Below are 18,675 nucleotides of genomic sequence, written 5' to 3'. Positions count from 1 at the left end.
GCATGTGATTTGCCGGAGGGAGTAGGGAGCCCAGGGCTGTAGGAAGGCACCTGACCTTGAGACCAGTGACAAGGTAGTCTTATGTGTAAGAGAGTTGCCAGTGCAGGATAATCACACGTTACAATGCAGTGGTGGATGCACGCACTTGTTACAGATCCTTATCAAGGGGAATAGCAGGCATTTTGTCTTGAACTTTCTATGGTTCCTGTAAAGGAAAGTAGAGACAAATACAAGGTTATGAAGAAAAGATCCTAAAACAGTCAAAACTTAACAAAACAGATAAAAGAGAATAAATGGTGCTGCAAATAAAATCAGCTATGATGACTGAATATTACCTCAAGCCACTAAGGATACATAAAATGTTTCAAAGATCACAGAGAAAAGTAGGGAAAAAATGACAATTGCAGGAAGTGGCCCAGAATGACCCACCTTGTCTGTGTCTTGTTGGTTTCATTATGACGCTGGAGTCCCTCAGTGGCAGCGGTAATGACAGACTGCTCCAGTCGATGAGTCAACACCACCACAGTCTCCGCCTGGTGCTCATGGGCCCACTTCAGTGCTCTCTCAATGTTCACTTCCCCAATCACAGTCTGAAGATGTCAGACTGATTCACTACAGACTGTATACTTTGTTTGTAATGCTTTAAAAAGGATTTTAAAAAGAGCTATCTCTAGAATTTAGAGATAATGCTTTTCAAACAATCCAGTAAGGATCTAGAGTCTAGATCCTTACTGCATTGTTTGATTTGCCTATATTATTTTATATTAGCTATTTTATTACAGGAAAATAATCAGAAGACAGTAAAAACAGGCTACTAGGATGTCATAAAATTGGAATGTCTTAGAGAGAGAGAGAGAGAGAGAGAGAGAGAATGGCACACTGCATGAAGTAAGCAGATTTGGGAATGCGCACACCATGAAACTATGTGACTGATTATAAGTGACCATCAAAACTACAAGTACTTAGCACTTTAAAATCACAACTACTTCCAGTTTATGAGACTAATATTTCAGTCTTGTCAGGTCTCTCAAAGCTACAGATTATTTAGGAAAGAACCAGTGATATATATATATATATATATATATATATATATATATATATATATATATATATATATATATAAAAGATTACCATATACTAAACACACACACCCTGAGGCATCACAAACCTCTTTAAACTTATCAATGAGCTGAGGGAGAGTGATTCCCTCAGTAAGCTTCAGTTCAGAGAAGGTGGTGCCAGAGAAGGCCAGGGTGGTCGCTGCTGGATTGGTGCCCCCTGAAGCCAGTGAGAGCACTGTGGCAGCAGCACCCTCATGCCCTGTCACCTGTAAGAATGAGTCACACCTGTACACCCTGGCATCTTACCAAAGGGTGACAACAGCTGCTGACTTCAGGATATAGACATTAAATTCAGCAACAAGAAAATTTTTTTCCCTGAGCATTCCATCTTACATTCCTGTTGCTTGGTTACAGTGACAAGTATAGCTACTCTGCCATTTAATATTTCCTTAACAAGTATATCTATAGCTCTGCTTTTATAATGCTACAAGTGACTCTACAGCAAGTCAGTGCAGTATTCTTTCCAGCTTATTCTACTTTCTTCAACACACAACACACCAGCTTTGGAGATCACTTGCACACTTCCAGCCAGGACACTCACCTCTCCCTTCCCTACAGGGTTGCCTGTCCACACGTGGCTGGTGCCCATGGTGGCCCGTACATCAACAAAGATTCCCAGCCTATGGGTTGTCTTTTCAATGTTCTGTAAAGATAAGGCACCAACTGCAGCACACACTACACACTTTTACTATACAGGATATCTCATTTCTCTTTATTTCTTTCTTTTTTTCAGATACCATTGCTGCTCAAGTGAGTTATGGCCAATGCTCCTGTCCTAATACCCAATGTACTTCACAAGCACACTGCCATCACAGACCACATGCCTACCTTAGCACTGGCAGCAAGCAGGGCATGAAGAGCCTCCACCACCTTGGGATTAGTTTTGGTGGTTCTTCTGGAGGACACCTTGCCAGGGGCTCGGGGCACTTTGGTGGCACCACCCTTGGCTCGTTTGTCCTGACCCTTCACAGCACCCACTGCAATGAATCTGTAAAGGAGAAATTAATTAATCAAAAGTCATCACAAAGATATCCCCAAGGTCATTTTCTCTGTCATATCTGTACAGAGAATGCCTGTACTGAATGCTGGCCTCACACACATACCTGGTGGGGTGCTCATAGGCATGCAGGGTCATGAGGACCTGCGCTGGGGTGGTGGCTGAGGCTGCCACATCCTCCTGAGACAGGCGGTCCACCAGCTTGGCCTGCAGGGTGTGGCCAAGCTCATTACTGGGATTGAGGAAGTTGCCTCGTGCCAGACGGTTCACACTGGCCACAACACACTTCGCCTCAAGCTTATCCAGCACATGCGACCACACCTGGAATGCAACCACAGATTACCACTCACTGATCAATTAATCATCACAATAACATAAATTAAATGGCACCACTCAAATTAGTTACAGTAATATGCTCACTACACTCCAACATCTTGCTATTATTCTCAATATGAAATGTGCTACCAAGGCATCATAAAACCTCTGCATTCACTAAAATAATGGGCTTGACATTCCACTAATAAATCCAGCTGTAAAGAGAATCAAAGCATCACATACATACCTCCTGTGACTTTAGGCTCTGGGAGGGCACATCGTGAAGGCTGAGGCCGCCAAACTGGTCATGCACCTTGTCGGCCTTGCTGATCACCTGGTCATTGTCCCAGGTTGGCTCCCCAGCCTGCACCAATACAGGACACACACACAAACTCACCAGCACAGAAAGCATTTAATTCTGCATATGTATTCAGCAATATTGAATTCTATTATGTGTGATTTTCCTTCTTAACAGGTTTCATTTCTTAATAATGTACCACTTTGCCTTCTTGAAGAACTTTTTGAAATGTCAAAAAAACACAAGGGGACTATGAACTAAAACATTAGATTCATCAACTTCATTTTCTAATTGCCGCTCAACTAAATCTAATGAAACAAAAAGACAAATCTGGAGAGCTGCAGCGTAAAGGAGAAAGCACAGAGAGATGTTTAGCTGCTCTATGTGAGAGTAAGAGTGGAGAGGTGAGGGTACTACCTGTGGGGTGGAGGAGTGTGGGTGACGATCCAGTGCCTGCAGCAGTTCCAGCAGTTCAGAGGTGTTGTCTTGTCCTGTATACTTGTCCTTAGTCTTCTCAAGGCCAAGGAAGACATAATGTAATACCACCTGAGTCCCTGCAACAAACAAATCCATCTATCCATCTCACTCTCCAGCCTGCATTCCCAAATGTTTTGTTATCCCATCAGGACTATTTCCAAAGGTCATGGAGATGATTAGTCAAGTTCCCATAGATGTTTTCTTAATGATAGTCCAAAATTCTTGTAAAACTATCACTTTGGAGATAATTAGTCAAGTTCCCATAGGTGTTTTTTAATGATGATCCAAAATCCTTGTAAAACTATCACTAAAATCATGAATAGACACTTTAAAATCCTACCAACTTCCACTAGAGTCTGTTGGAAGTGGTTGAGGTAAGTTATCAAAACATTAAGCAATGCCATCTTGTCTCCCCCCTGATCTCCTTTCTTAACAGGTGTTCCCCAGAATCATGCAATATGTTCCTCATCTCCTCTTACCAGCTGACCACATTATCTAAACAAGAAAGGCCCAGCTAGTTACCTAACGGCATGTCCTTCAGTTTGAGGTGAGCCAGTCGGATGACATCCCTGTGAGTCCACCCGTGAGCGCTGGAGTGGCGGGTCACCTCGAGGGCCAGGCGCTGCGGCTCCCAGCTCAGATACCACTCACTCACTGCCCGCCGCAACCCTCGTCCCCACCCTATGGTAGAGAAAGGAGCTGGTTACTCTCACTGGAAGGAAATCAATGAAGTAGCAGCACAGCTTCAAAATATATGATGAATTGAATCATGAGTCTTACACTCCCTTATTCTAACATAATCATGAGTACTATAGATTGTCACTAAACATTCTTCCCTGAATATAAAAATTCACAATTACAAAAATGGCTGAGATACCCAAAAACTACCCAACATGTTGTTCTAAAAACTTCTACATCAAGCAGTTGGCTAGATGTAAGGTAGGGGTCAGCAACCTTTGGAATGAGTGCCATACTTGGCATGCAGAGCATATTCCTATGGCATGCCACATGATTCAAAGGCACAAAGGAAAAAAATTAAACAAATAATGAGAGAGAGAGAGAGAGAGAGAGAGAGAGAGAGAGAGAGAGAGAGAGAGAGAGAGAGAGAGAGAGAGAGAGAGAGAGAGAGAGAGAGAGAGAGAGAGAGAGAGAGAGAGAGAGAGAGAGAGAGAGAGAGAGAGAGAGAGAGAGAGAGAGAGTATATTGTACATCCTTAAAAATTTTCATCATATGGTTCTAAATAATTCTTTCCTTTGATACAATGAATTAAAACAAAAATGTTTCATACCCATGATGAGTAGATTAGTACAAGAGGACATACTGAGACGAACATGAGACATGTTCGTTCCATCTGCTGGTGACACATCAGTCATGCAGTGATGCTGTTTCAGTGACTATTTAGCCACTATGAATGACACTCTTTCAAGTTACTGTCGTTATGGCTACTGCGATTAAAGTCAAGCTTGATGTCTGATCATTTCAGTCATCATGGATAAATGATTTTGGATTTATTCAGCAGAATGATTGTGCTGTGTGTGCTCCCAGCTGCAGGGATGTCATGTGCCTCACATCATGTTAAAAGACACTTTGAAACAAAACATAAAAAGACTTTCAAGGGCAGTGGAAATGGCTGAAGTTATTAAGAAAGCAATATCCCACTATGAGAAACAAAGTAATGTATTTAAGAACGAGTGCTGGCAAAAACAATACAACTGAGGCCAGTTATGAACTAGCTCTGTGCATTGATAAGCATGGAAAACCCTTTACTGATGATTTTATAAAAGCAGCTTTCCTAGAGTGATCTGAGGTGTTATTTGATGGCATATCTAACAAACACATGATTATCTCAAGGATAAAAGACATGCCCATCTCAGCTAGGACCGAGGAGAGACATGCCATCTGAAATGGCTGTTAATGTAAGTGAGCAGCAAACTGCTACTTTACCAGCTACACCTGTGTTCAGTGTGGCCTTGGATGAAAGTGTGGATATAAATGACATTCCAAGCTTTTTTGCCAGGTATAGTGACACAGAGATACACAAGGAGCTGTGTGCCACTACAAAGTGGCAGGACATACTGAAGACATTCACTAATCATTCTGAGGACAGAGGGGGTTGACAAAGATTTTTAGAGTTACAACAGATGGTTCCCCTGCTATGTTAGGAAAAAACAAGGGTTTTACTAAGATGGTTGAAGATAAAATTGGGCACCTCATTCTGAAATTGCACTGCATAATTTATCAAGAAATTTTATGTGCCAAGATCTTGAGCTTTGATCTAATCAAGGTGATGGCTATTGTTATAAAAGTAGTGAATTTCCTTGTTGCACACTCTTTTCTTATGCACAGGCAGTTTCATGCTTTCCTTGAAGAGGTGGATAGTGCTTACAAAAATATAACCTTGCACAGCAGTGCTAAGCTGTGGGAAGATATTGGAAAGATTTCTGGAGTGATTTGATGAATAAAGATTTTCTTATCAGAAAAATGCCAAGACTATCCTGAGCTGGAGGACAGAGATAGGAATGTAGAACTTACATTTCTCTCAGACATCACCAAACATCTAAATGACCTCAGTCTTCTCTTGCAAGATGCAGGAAAAACAGTGATGGATTTGTATGATACTTGGAAGCCATTTGTTGCAAAGCTTGCAATTTACTTATCAGATAAACAGGTTCTTTCCATTACTTCAGAAATTTAAAGAATTTATCTGCAATTCATCTTGTCAACACTACTGATCTTCAAGTGTACACACAAGAATTGAAGGCTGAGTTCTCAATCAGATTTCAAAACTTCTAACACACTGGCACAGTGCTTTCATTTTTATTCTGTCCAGACATCTTTAAATACTGTGAGTTGGATGCATCTTTCTTTAAGTGGATGGAAACTGAAGAGTTGAAAATTAAGTTAACTGACTTTCAGGCCTCATCATTATGGTCAGCGAAATTCAAAGATCTTCAGGAAATACTGGAAACCAGTACAGGCAACCTCCATATTAAGTTCCTGGACATCACTGCCTATTAAAATTCAGTCACATGAAGAAAGTACCTTTTGTATTGCTAACAGGATTTGGATCCACATATTAATGTGAGCAGATATTTTTACACATGAAGACATCCTCAACCCCCTCGCAGCAAGCTTACAATGGATCATTCTGAGGATTGTGTGAAGCTCAAGGTATCCTGATATTCACCTGAAATTTCAACTTTGGCCAAAGGGAAGCAAGGGCAAGGAACGTATTAATATGGTGAGTATAAATTTTAAATAAAAAATAAAAATATATTTTTAGTTACAAAGAATACAAAAATGGTACAAAAAATTTTACATTTATGTTATGCATGTGCAGGGAAATATATTTTACTTTAATTACAGTGGTCACTACATACTGTACAATTATAATTTCAATCTTCATAGGATATAATTATATAGTGCTGAAAAAAGATAACACCTGCCATGCAAGGTAGTAAAAAAAAAAAAAAATGGCATTCATTATAAATTGGCACACTATATTCAAAAGGTTGCTGACCCCTGATATAAGACATACACAAATGGATGAAAGTCTGGGAATACGACTCCTTTTTCCCATTAAAAGTTTACCTCACAAGCAAGAAATTCATCTAGCATGCTGCCATGTTTGGTAAGGGTTCACAACACGTCACAAACATGTACGTCACACACCCACTTAACATTATTAAATCAGATTTTATGCCAACTCTACCTGAGTGTCCTGACTTTTTTGAGATCATCTTGGAGAAGTGTATGAAGAGGAAGAAGAGGTGGGTGTTGGTACACAGTTCCCGTACGGCTGAGTGGGCATCTGTCACTAGCTTCTTCTGGTCACTCTGCTTGGAGGCCACTGCCAGGCACAGTACCTGCAGGCACCACAAGGTCAAGGAGTGCCCAAGACTTCTCCAAGGCTGAGCTAAAAGGTTGTTTTTGAGGCACTATACTGGGCTACGAAAGAACTGTGGAAGCAAAATAGATTAATGTAAGCAGCAGACCACGTGTAGTTAGAGAGATAATGTGGAGGATTTGGTGAAATTGAAAGAGAATTAATGAGGTGTACTACAGGTCAACTACAGCGGAATCCTGTTTAAGGTCATCTGAACTTCTTCCATCTAGGTTGTGGCCTGAAATGCTATCCACTCAAAGAGGGTTCCACTGTAGTCTACTCAATGAATTTCACTATGCATTTCACAGGCCTTAACCCATCATTTTTTCACAAATATCTTCAAAAGAAATTATCAAATCAGTATGGTATTTCAGCACAGTGTTTCTAACCGTGCCCTTATTACTGGCACTACAGTGCACTGCCAAATCTACTTAATAACAGCATTTACTCTTGACTTTGAGAGCACAGTCTTCTTTAGCCAAGGTGAAATATCACTCAGAGGTGATGTCAACAATTACAATACCCATGAAACCAATAGTGATGGAAGATCTGACAAAAAATTACTAAATGAATGACAATGTGAGACTGACAAGCAACTACTATACTCATGAGAAGAAAGTGCAGAAGTAACTGACTTTGAAGATCTGTAGGGAATATGTGCAGTTGAATCATAATTTAAACATTCTGGAAGTCATAAATAAAATAATTTTGCCCTTTATCTTGACATACAAATACAGAATGCTCTATCTTTACCAACAAAATTTTTTTTAAATATATCTAAAAATAATTGATAAAATATTACAATAAATGGAAAAATTCAATACTTAGTCCTTCCTAATTTACTTATGGTTTTAATAAATGCAACTCTTTTTTAAATTGATATTCACATGCATATATTTGACGACTTGTTGCACCAAGATAGTCAAAGCTAACTGAAAATTGCTCAGACCTTAGTGATCTCTTACAGCCTCACTCATAACATGTTATATGCAACCTTGACTGTCCTGCCGAAAGTTTGAATTCATCCTGCCTTCAGTGTTTCTATGAAGTGTCCAGACATGAGAAACACAGAGTACCAGAAGCTGCACCATTAGGATGAATAGACAATGAACAAAAGAAAGGAACAAGTCCCTGGACACACACACACACACACACACACACACACACACACAAGCAGGCATGCATGCATGCATGCACACACGCACACACACTAGAAGACCCCCTCACCAGAGCTTCCTTGTCAACACACGAGAGCTGGTTGTAAGAGCGGAGGGTATCGATGATAGTGTCAGCCTTGCCCTCCTCCACCAGCTTGGGAATCACCGAGGAGTCCAGCAGCATCTCTATAGGGTCAGTGGTCTTGGGTAATTGCATCCCCTGGCCTTTGTGTTGGCTGCGCTCGAATCCTTGGTACCAGTTGACCACATCACGTATAATGTGCACTGCAGTAGATACACAATGGGTAATTGAGACAATGGATGAAAGAGAAGGATGAGTAGACAGTATATACCTGAACTTGAAAATGACCTTTGATAAAGGTGTTGCACAAACAGCTAATGTGGAAATTGAAACATGAAGCAGGAATTAGAGGATCAGTACTAAAATGATGGAAGATTTCTAACTCAATAGAGAAATAAGGACAGTAATTTGATAACCAAATCAAGTTGGAAGGAGGTGATAAGCAAGGTCCCACAAGGATGTGTACTGGCAGTAATTATGTTCACAGTCTATGCAAATGATATGGTAGAAGGTGTAATGGGCTACATATGTATGTTTGTAGATCACACCAAAATAATGATGAAAATGGCACACCAAAAAGACTGTTGCCCTGCAACAAGATCTTGATAGGATAAATAAATGGGCTTGTAAATGACAAATAGAATTTAATGCTAAGAGGTGCAGCTTGATGGAATTCGGAAAGAGCAGTAGGGAACTATTCATTAGCCAATGAAAGAATAGTAAAACAACAGAAGAGAAAGACTTGGGAGTAATTATGACATAAGTTATTGCCTGAGAAGCACATAAATAAATTAACAAGTGTATTGCCTGCTCAGAAATACAGACAGCCTTTACATACCTGGATGAAGATATGATCAAGAAACTGATAACATCGATGATATAACCAAGACTGGAATATGCATTGTTAGTGTGGTCACCAAGACTAAAGAAAGAAATCAGAAACCTGGAAAGAACACAGAGCTGCAACAAAATACCAGAAAGACTGAGTGATCTCCCATATGAAGAAAGGCTAAAAGAATTAGGGATAACAATATTAGAAGAAAAAAGGCAGAGAGGAGACCAAATAGCAATATACAGAACCCAAGAGGGAATGGAGAAAATTGATAGAGAAAACTTAGTGATCAGGGACACAAGTGACAGAAGAAGGCAACAATAAACTGGAAAAAAAAAGCACATACAATAAGAGATGTCAAAAAATATAGCTTTCCACAAAGATGTATAACACTTTGGAATGAACTTGATGAAGAGATTGTGCGCATGTGAAAACAATGCTAAGAAATATAGGGACAGGACAGCACGAGCTAAAGTATGGCTCTTTTCCTTTATCTCACAATTAGATAAATACAATTAGGCAAATAAAACCCAGGGATCAGCTTCATTCATCATGGAATTCATAGTTAGACTGATGTGACTCAAATGAAGCCTTTCATTATCATTCTGTGTCCCATATTAAAATCTGGTCTTTAATACACAGCCACACATCAAAAAGCTTCTCATTAAACCACTCACTTGACAAAGATCACCATTGTTTAAACCATCCTTTTACTACACCACTACCAATGCAGACTCTTACTTATGAACACTAAACACATACACACAGTATGTCCCTCAAAAGACACAACCTGTCTACATACTTCATCATAAATCAGACAGCAGCTCCACTAATGACTTTTTTCACAGTTTAGTAAATTATCCTGACATTAGACATAATATTGCAACCAATATACTGGAGTCAAGTAGTCCGGACGACTTCATTTCCTGACACACACACACTGAAAGACTTTGAGTTAACCTAGATAAAATACAAGGTAAATATAAAGAAGCACACCAATCTCAATCTGCCAGGCAGTGTTATTGTTTCTAAGCAGTAAATTTCACATACTTCATTGTTATGTCACCACCATTGCATTAAATTTCCTACCTTATCTAACATGACAATCTTTTACAACCTCCAAGCTCATTCTCTAAGAAGATAATTTATGACATAACATGTAATAATTGAGTATTCTATGTTACTTGCCAGAAAAAAAAGTTTTGTTGACCTTAGAGAGATAAGCATATTTCACAAATAAAACCCAAGCAAACACATCCCCATCATCTGCAGTCCTCACCTCCATAACATTCAGAGGAGTTGTTGCCCGTCACCAGGAACTTCTTCAGCCTCCCTAGTGTCACATCAGCTTCGTTCGGAGTCGCCATCTTGAGTCTCAGCTCCTCACCTCACTGCCACCCACCACTTTTGGGTTGTCAACACAAGCTGGGGAGGAGTGAAAAAAGAGACTTTACCAGAGTGCAGATATGTAGAACAATGTGAGAGATTTCTAAATGGGCTTAGGGAGGATTCAAAGGTTTGACACTCGCCCAGCAAAGATGTTTAGGAGATGACATGAAAGCTTGTGGTGGGTGGGAGGGAGAGGGAAAGGTGAAATGTAAGTTAGTTGAATTTTTGCCTTTCTTACTGTAATACATGAAAAGGATATAAGGATTGGTGAGTTCTAAGATGAACACAATCAGTATAGTCTCTGAGATTTCTTGATACTGAGTTGTAAACTAAGAAAACTTTATCATACAATACTTCTACATTTTTTGTCTCTTTTTCAAAGCAATGAACAAGTTTGGGACCTGGTGAAAAGTAGGTTTTTGGGGAAGGGAAAGAAGATGCAAATTACCTAACTGCCTACACTAACCCAAAGGACTCTATCCCCTAAAGTCCCCCAAAGTAAGACAGATTGAGACATCAATTTCCTACCACATGAGAGGGGGCTTTCAAAACCAACCATAAGAACCCGTGTTTCAGTAATTGTTCCAGTAATTGTCCTTTCCAAGCCTTATCATCTTTTCTTCTAGACTTCCTAAGAAATTACAACACCTGTAAAACTTACATATGAGTTGAGAAGAAAAACAAAGTCCAAATTATCACCCAAATTTTTAAAGGTTAAAGAAACTGCCAGTCTTAGGATGCAGTCTGTCAACTGTCAACTGGTGTCCTGCCTCAAAATATACCTAATGGTAAAGGACATTTCTAAACTAAATCTGTCACCACTTAATAACCTCTGATCCAGAAAACACTGCATGTATTACAATGCTGGGAGTCTATTAAGCAGCATTACACTTAACACAGAAAAGCTCTTCACCATTACACTGTGTTTGGCTAGCCACTGTTGACTGCCATTCAGCCACCTGAGCTGGATAACTTTTTCATATTCAAATAGTGTGGGCATCTCTCCAAGAGTCTTTCCTTTTATATATATATATATATATATATATATATATATATATATATATATATATATATATATATATATATATATATATACTCAGAACCTTTCAGTTGGATGGTTTTTCTCAAAGGCTGGAGGGAAAATATAAATAAAAACACGAAACCAGAAAAGCAGTAAAGGTAATTAATCATAATTAATCAGTAATTTATAAAATACTGAGGATTTATACTTCCTTAATGATAACCGCAATATGAAGAAAAAAGAAACACCCTAACATTTCCCCCTACAAGAGCCGCGCCCTGCCACAGGTAAGGCAAGGTAAGACAAGATGTCAGGATGTAAACAATGTGAAGCACACAATACACACACAATGAAACACGGCCACATTTTAGTGACAGGCCAATCATGACACAACACACATCACTCAGAGCCCTAGCAGCACTCCGTAAATGTCACCCATGACCCAGCTTACTCAGAAAAATAAGCCATCACCACTGCAGGGGAAGAAAAACATGGTTCCAAGGAGGCGGGGCGGAGAGAAAGAGACACACACAGGACGGGCCACTCCACTCACTTAAAACACATATTACACCTAAACTACACATCATAATAATACACCAGATACCTCAAGACTGTGGTAAACTTTCATTGGGTAATAGTTTTGAGAGCGTGACGGGCATGTGTATGTGTGAACTCACTAATGTTACGGGCTGTGTTCGGTGAGGGTCCCTGCTCCGTGTTCTTCTCCGTGACTCACGCCTCGGCCTCCTCCCCTGCTCCCTTATTCACTCCCTATTTCCTATTTCTACCTACATCTAGGGACCAATGAGAGACTAAATATGCAGAATATGTGTGGTGTTGTTTGTTAGAGTCTCAACTGACAGTGCAGTGTTCGTGTGTGTGTGTGTTTCTGTACATATCCGGATTTATTATTAACGGCGGTATGTGTGTGCGTACGTATGTGTGTGTGTATGTGTGCGTGTCAACACACTCCGGCTTGTTATGCGATAGATCGATAAATAAAAAGAAGAAAAATAAAACATTACTGTGATACTTTCAACATTCAAATCATGTAAGGAAATTTCAGTGATATATATATATATATATATATATATATATATATATATATATATATATATATATATATATATATATATATATATATATATATATATATATATATATATTCAAGCTCTAGTTCTTTCCTCCCTGCACATTCCTGTTCCTATCACCTTGCATCCGAGTGTGATCAAGCAACCACACACCTGTCTGTCCCCTGAACCTTATCTCACCTGCCCCCTTTCCTTCCCTTCATCCTCCTCATTGGCAGTGCTTGTGTATATATTTCTTCATGTAATATTTTGATCTATACATCATGTTTTGTAGTTACTCTTCTTTTATTGTTGTAGAAAGGAAAACAAAAGAATGTTACTTAAATCAAAACAGCAATGACTATATATATATATATATATATATATATATATATATATATATATATATATATATATATATATATATATATATATATATATATATATATATATATATATATATATACAGTTCTATTTCCAGTTTAAAAACCTCAGTGGAACATTGTCTTTGTATTTGACTAATTATGCCTTTGATGTGTTCCTTTATGTCCCAAAGATCCAGTTTACCGTTTTAAACAATTGATAATTACAGAAGTACATGAGACTTACCGTAGGTTAGTTGAAATGTGCTTCGGATTTTGCGAGGCACATCACGTCTGCTAGATGGTAGAGTTCACATGAGATACACTACACTTCGCCACACAGTCAGTCTTTAAAGATACAACTACCCACATGAATTATTATCTCCCAACCCTTCCAGTCAGTGATTTTTTGTTGTGTAAACCAAGAATCATCAATTAACAAAGGGAGGGAGTGGAGGGCATGTGAACTCTACCATCTAGCAGACGTGATGTGCCTCGCAAAATCCGAAGCACATTTCAACTAACCTACGGTAAGTCTCATGTACTTCTGTAATTTTACTTCGGCAAATCACGTGTCTGCTAGATGGTGCCGTTCACATGAGATTTTAAAGTCATGTGGGTGTTGTATGTAAAGGGTTCTGTCAAAATTCACATTTTGTAAATAGGTGTAAATAAAAGTTCCTATTACAAAAACTTAATTTCATTTATGAAAATAGAACATGATTTTTACTGCTGATAACATTTCAAACCTTACATTATACTCAGCCTAGCACTGCTTCTTGAAAAGGGTCTATTTCCCCTTCTATATCCTTATTATAATATTTAGCAAATGTGGCTTCCTGTGTCCAACCAGCTTTTGCCATGATGGTGGCAATAGGCACATCCAGTGCCTTGGCCTTAGACACTGATGCAGGTCTAATACTACCTGCTATGTACCTCTTGGTATCAATCCCACACTTATATAACATGGTCTTAAGCCATCTTGCCACTGTGTCCTTGGAAACACTCCTATGAGGTTTTATATAACTTATGAGTAGTCTCCTATCTGCATTTCCAGATTCTGTCCTTAGCCTCTCAGTTCTTTTTATATATTCTTTCATAGTCTTAACTACACACAATCTGTAATCCTGAGGATAAGCTTTAAATACAATAGTACGAACATTAAATTTTGGCCTGCATTGCTTGATGTTACCTCCTAACAAAACTGAAACAGATTCTTCTCCAAATGCCATATTCACCAACGATAATAAGTGCAAAGTTTGGATCCTGGCTGCTTGTGTCATTGCCATCAGCATCACCGTTTTTAGCGATAAGTCTTTCAGTGTTAGGCTGTGTAGTGGTTCCATGAGTCTTATCTTTTGTAATACGAGTTTCACATCCCAGGTCGTTGCATACCTGGGTGTAGAAGGGCGTAAGTTGAAGACTCCCCGCAGAAATTTGTTGACGAGTGGGTGATTGCCTGCTCTGCAGCCTTCCACCATAATTCCTATTGCAGATAGAGCCCCTCTTGCCGTGTTAATGCTTTCATAACCCACACCCCTTTGAAAGTTATGAGTCAGAAAGTTTAATATATGTACTACAGATGGTGCAATGGGATTAATGTTCCATCTACTACAAAAGAGTGTCCACCTCTTGATGTGAGTGCTGTATTGTCTACCTGTTGCTGGTTTCCAAGAGGCCATAATGATTTCCGTACCTTCTTTAGATATGCCATGTTCTCCAAGTTGTTTCCGGACAACTGACAAGCCATCAAATTTGTGTGTTTCATTATTGGGTGTTCCTCTGCAGTTGATGGATGCATTAGCACATTTTTCCTGCTCTGTATGACCCAAGGGTCGTCTACTAGCATCCGAAGGAGCATCCCCATCCACAGTTGTGATGGCCAAAGTGGCACTATGATCCATCCTCTGGTCCTTTCCTCTCTTAACTTCTGCAGACATCTAGAGATCAGAGAGAAGGGAGGAAAGAGGTAAACCAATTTAAAATTAGCCCATGGAATTGTAAATGCATCAATATATGCAGCCTCTGGATCTGGTGTCCATGCACAGAATGGAGTCATTTGTTTGTTCAAACGTGAAGCGAATAGGTCTATACAAGGATTCCCAAATATAGAACACAATTCCTTAAATATCATCTCATTCAGCTGCCACTCATGTCTGTCATTAAAGGAACGTGACGCCTCGTCGGCCATGACGTTACATTTGCCTGGTATGTGGGAAGCTGTCAGCCATACCCCATTACTAAGACACCATTCCCAGATGTCCCTACTAATGTCATCACAAACTATTGACTTAACACCTCCCATCTCATTCACGTAATTAATCGCTGTGGTGTTATCACATAACACCTTGACGTGTAAACCTCTAAGGAGATGTGTAAAAGATCTCAATGAGAATAATATAGCCAATAATTTACGTGCATTAATGTGCGAACGCACCTCTTCAGGGGACCATCTGCCATTGGTAGTGATGTTATTTAGGCAACCTGCCCATCCTAGATTTGAAGCATCTGTGAACAACTCAATATCTGGTGCATTTCTGAATATTTTCCTGTTTTGATTCTCCAATTCCTTAATCCACCAGTTTAGATCTGTTCTAATCTCCTATGTAATGTTCATCCATCTATTAAAGTCTCCACATGCCTCTTCCAAGGCCTTGATCTTTGCTCTTTCCATCCTCCTATAGTGCATTTTCCCCATCTCTACAGCTGGGATTGCTGCCACCAGCAGGCCAATCACTCTTGCCACAATTCTAATTTTTTCTCTCTGTCTATTGAATAAAAGAGAGCAATGCTGTATAATCTTATCCCTCCTACGCGCCGGCAAGGTAACTGTCATGGCCACCGAATCTATCACATTACCTAAATACTCAATACGCGTAGTGGGACTCAAAACAGATTTCTCCACATTTATGCAGAAACCTACACTCTGCAACAACTGAATGTTGTCATTCATGCAATCAAAACATCTCTTCAAAGAACTACTACACAGAAGCGTATCATCAATATAACTAGTGATGTTGTGGCCTTTATGCCTAAGTGTAGAGAAAACTGGCTTCAGAAGTTTTGTAAATAGACGAGGACCATCCGAAAACCCGTTAGGTAGACATGTGAACTGGTAAATCTTATCCAACCATCTAATACACAGATATTTTTGTTGTTCCTCTGCAATTTTTACTGAATAATAGGCTTTCTTAAGGTCTTTAGAAGCCATATAATCTCCTTGACTAAGCAACTGTAATGCTTGTTCAAAATTTTCCATTTTAAAATGAGTATATTCTACATGCCTGTTCAGTTTTTCAAGATTTAACACCATCCTATAATCCCCAGTCTTATTCTTCCTCAGAAAAATTGGTGAAAGTATTTGTTGATCCTGTCTATGTGTCTCTATGATGGCCTTTATCTCTAACAAGTTTTTAACCTCCTGATGCATAATCAATTTATCTTCCTCACTAAAGACATACTATATATCCTCTTTAAATAAATATTCGATATTAGCTTCATCTATATTCAGATGACAATGTTCCACCATATCCAAAATGAACAGGTCACTTGTAATCACACGCCATTTATTGATAAACTTGTGAAGTTGCCCAGCCTCGAATTGTTCTCTCACCTGGGTTAACGCCGGGGGTTGTGTTGACCCCGGCCTCTCACGTTTTTTGTTGTCCAAGCTTGAGCAGGGTAGGAGCGCCTGTGTTCACCACTGGAGGGCGTCCTGCGAAAACCATATGGCTGATATCTGGATTGGAATCCACGGGTGGAGGCCTTGGCAAAAAAGTTACGTTGTTTACCTCCACCAAATCTGCCACTGCTTGCAGTCCAAGATGTAGGCTTCTTAAAAGTGAACTTGGTTTTCAGCCTTTCTGCCTCCTCAATATTTCTGGTGGCTTGTGACAGGTCATCCCCAAACAATAGACCCGTTATGGGAGCCTTGTCAGCACACAAATGAGAATATTTGGGATTAATGTCTCTCTTTATAATATGTCGCCTGGTCAAGTTATTTCTATAGTGGGCATTACCCAATAATGCCAATGCACCATTGAGCATGGCCACCTCATTTGCGATAATTTGGTGCTCTTCATCACGTGCCACCTTGTCTAGCACAGTAAGCGATTCAACAACAATAGTAGCTGCCTTGGTAATATCTTTTCCCACGTCCCTTAAGCCCTGCCCTATCCCTTAAGTCTGCCTTCTTTGTCTCTGCAGGCAGCGCATCCAGGACCTGTGTGTTGCAATCCACTTGATTTAATGCATGGCAGTTACTTGGTCTAAATGTCACCTCATCCTCTACAATGGCTTTGTAATCTTCCTGCCTCATGCCATTAATAAACAGGTGGTTCACCATTGCAGCAATTTCCTTGTCAAGTTCTTTTGAGACAGTTTCCGTGGGTCCATAATTCTTAGCACCTTGTAACAGTATGCTATCATGAGGAACATTCCTCTGGATTTCCTCTTCCTCATCACTGTCCTCCCTCAGTGGAGTTCTAAATCCAGAAAATCCTGCCTGTGATTCCTGAGAATCTGGCACCAAAGTATTATTTGACACCGACTGGGGAGTATTGTTATGAACTGTTTGTGACTTCACATCCCTATTTTCCTTCTTAAGCTTGTCCATGTCCCTCCTCAACTCAGTCAAAGCACCCATAATCATGCCCAAAGAAGGCGCAGCGCTGTCTTCACCATCGTATCTTGGAGAAGGGGAAGGTGACCGAGAGTAACTTAACCTCTCATGACGAGTAGAACGGCTCTTGGATGTGGATCTTTCTTCATCATGTTTACTCCCCTTGTGTAGTTCCTTTATTTTAGCTGAGTTGCGTGGCATGCTGGTAGTACTGAATCTCTCAGGACTGGGGCAAGCATCAGAAGGCGTCCTAGACATGGCGGAGAATGTTAACAAGACGCCACCCTTTCCAACAGCAGTTCTTTTTATAACTTCACGGGTGCCTTAATCTCTCACACAGGGCAACTGTAAATCAAAAATTTTTTTCCCTTTAGTAATTTGGGAAGTCAATTGCCCCCGGGCTTGTAAATAAGGCAATATTCCTCTTGCCCCAATAATGGGTAACAAGATGGAACCATCTCGCACCTATGTCGGCTCATGAGAGTGCCCAAATATGGTCATATTTGCCAATAATCCGCCTTATATCAAGTAACGGATATCATATAACCAATAATCCGCCCTTATGCCAGGTAACGGATATTTATAGTCCACAATCCGTCCTTAATTCAGGTAACGGATTCAAATAGGCAACACTCCGCCCTTATCAGGTAACGGATATCCATAGGCAATACTCCGCCCTATAATCAGGTAACGGATAATTAAAGACAATATTCCACCCTTATAACAGGTAATGGAAATCATAATACACAATCCAAACAAGAAAACTTTAATATTCCTATCACTCACCGATAACAAAAGTCGTAACAACTTAACAGGAGGCGAGACCGACGTCCGACTTGTGTGGTGTCTGCGCAGTAATTGACTGTGTGGCGAAGTGTAGTGTATCTCATGTGAACGGCACCATCTAGCAGACACGTGATTTGCCGAAGTAAAACCAGCAATATGGTTAATTCGTAAGGCTATTTTAGAACCTATTTTAATCTTCGATCGTGGTCAAAGGTTTCAGCTCTGACCCCAGGATGTGGAAAAGTCCTTACTTCACATACG

At 39.8% G+C, this 18,675-nt stretch overlaps 1 protein-coding gene across 4 annotated transcripts in view; it reads right to left on the bottom strand.

Moving 5' to 3' along the window:
* The window catches only part of LOC135115234 (RNA-binding protein RO60-like), a 29,041-nt gene extending 10,586 nt beyond the window's left edge, over positions 1–18,455 (bottom strand). Inside the window, exons 1-12 of one of the 4 annotated variants that reach the window (XM_064031777.1) lie at positions 18,415–18,455; positions 10,445–10,590; positions 8,322–8,536; positions 6,921–7,074; positions 3,731–3,889; positions 3,149–3,285; positions 2,681–2,797; positions 2,225–2,439; positions 1,950–2,109; positions 1,663–1,764; positions 1,169–1,327; positions 430–590 (exon numbers count right to left, since the gene is read on the bottom strand). In XM_064031777.1, the coding sequence (XP_063887847.1) occupies positions 430–590; positions 1,169–1,327; positions 1,663–1,764; positions 1,950–2,109; positions 2,225–2,439; positions 2,681–2,797; positions 3,149–3,285; positions 3,731–3,889; positions 6,921–7,074; positions 8,322–8,536; positions 10,445–10,532 (1,667 nt within the window). In that variant the 5' untranslated portion in view covers positions 10,533–10,590; positions 18,415–18,455. Of the gene's footprint in view, positions 1–429; positions 591–1,168; positions 1,328–1,662; positions 1,765–1,949; positions 2,110–2,224; positions 2,440–2,680; positions 2,798–3,148; positions 3,286–3,730; positions 3,890–6,920; positions 7,075–8,321; positions 8,537–10,444; positions 10,591–12,026; positions 12,153–12,179; positions 12,445–18,414 lie in introns of those variants that run through there. The other 3 variants (XM_064031774.1, XM_064031773.1, XM_064031775.1) reach the window with 3 other exon arrangements.
* Positions 18,456–18,675: the final 220 nt, after the last annotated feature.

Source organism: Scylla paramamosain, chromosome 29 (assembly GCF_035594125.1).
Source record: "Scylla paramamosain isolate STU-SP2022 chromosome 29, ASM3559412v1, whole genome shotgun sequence".
Taxonomy (NCBI): domain Eukaryota; kingdom Metazoa; phylum Arthropoda; class Malacostraca; order Decapoda; family Portunidae; genus Scylla; species Scylla paramamosain.
The sequence above is the reverse complement of the archived record's forward strand: the minus strand, read 5'-3'. Positions and strand labels throughout refer to the sequence as shown.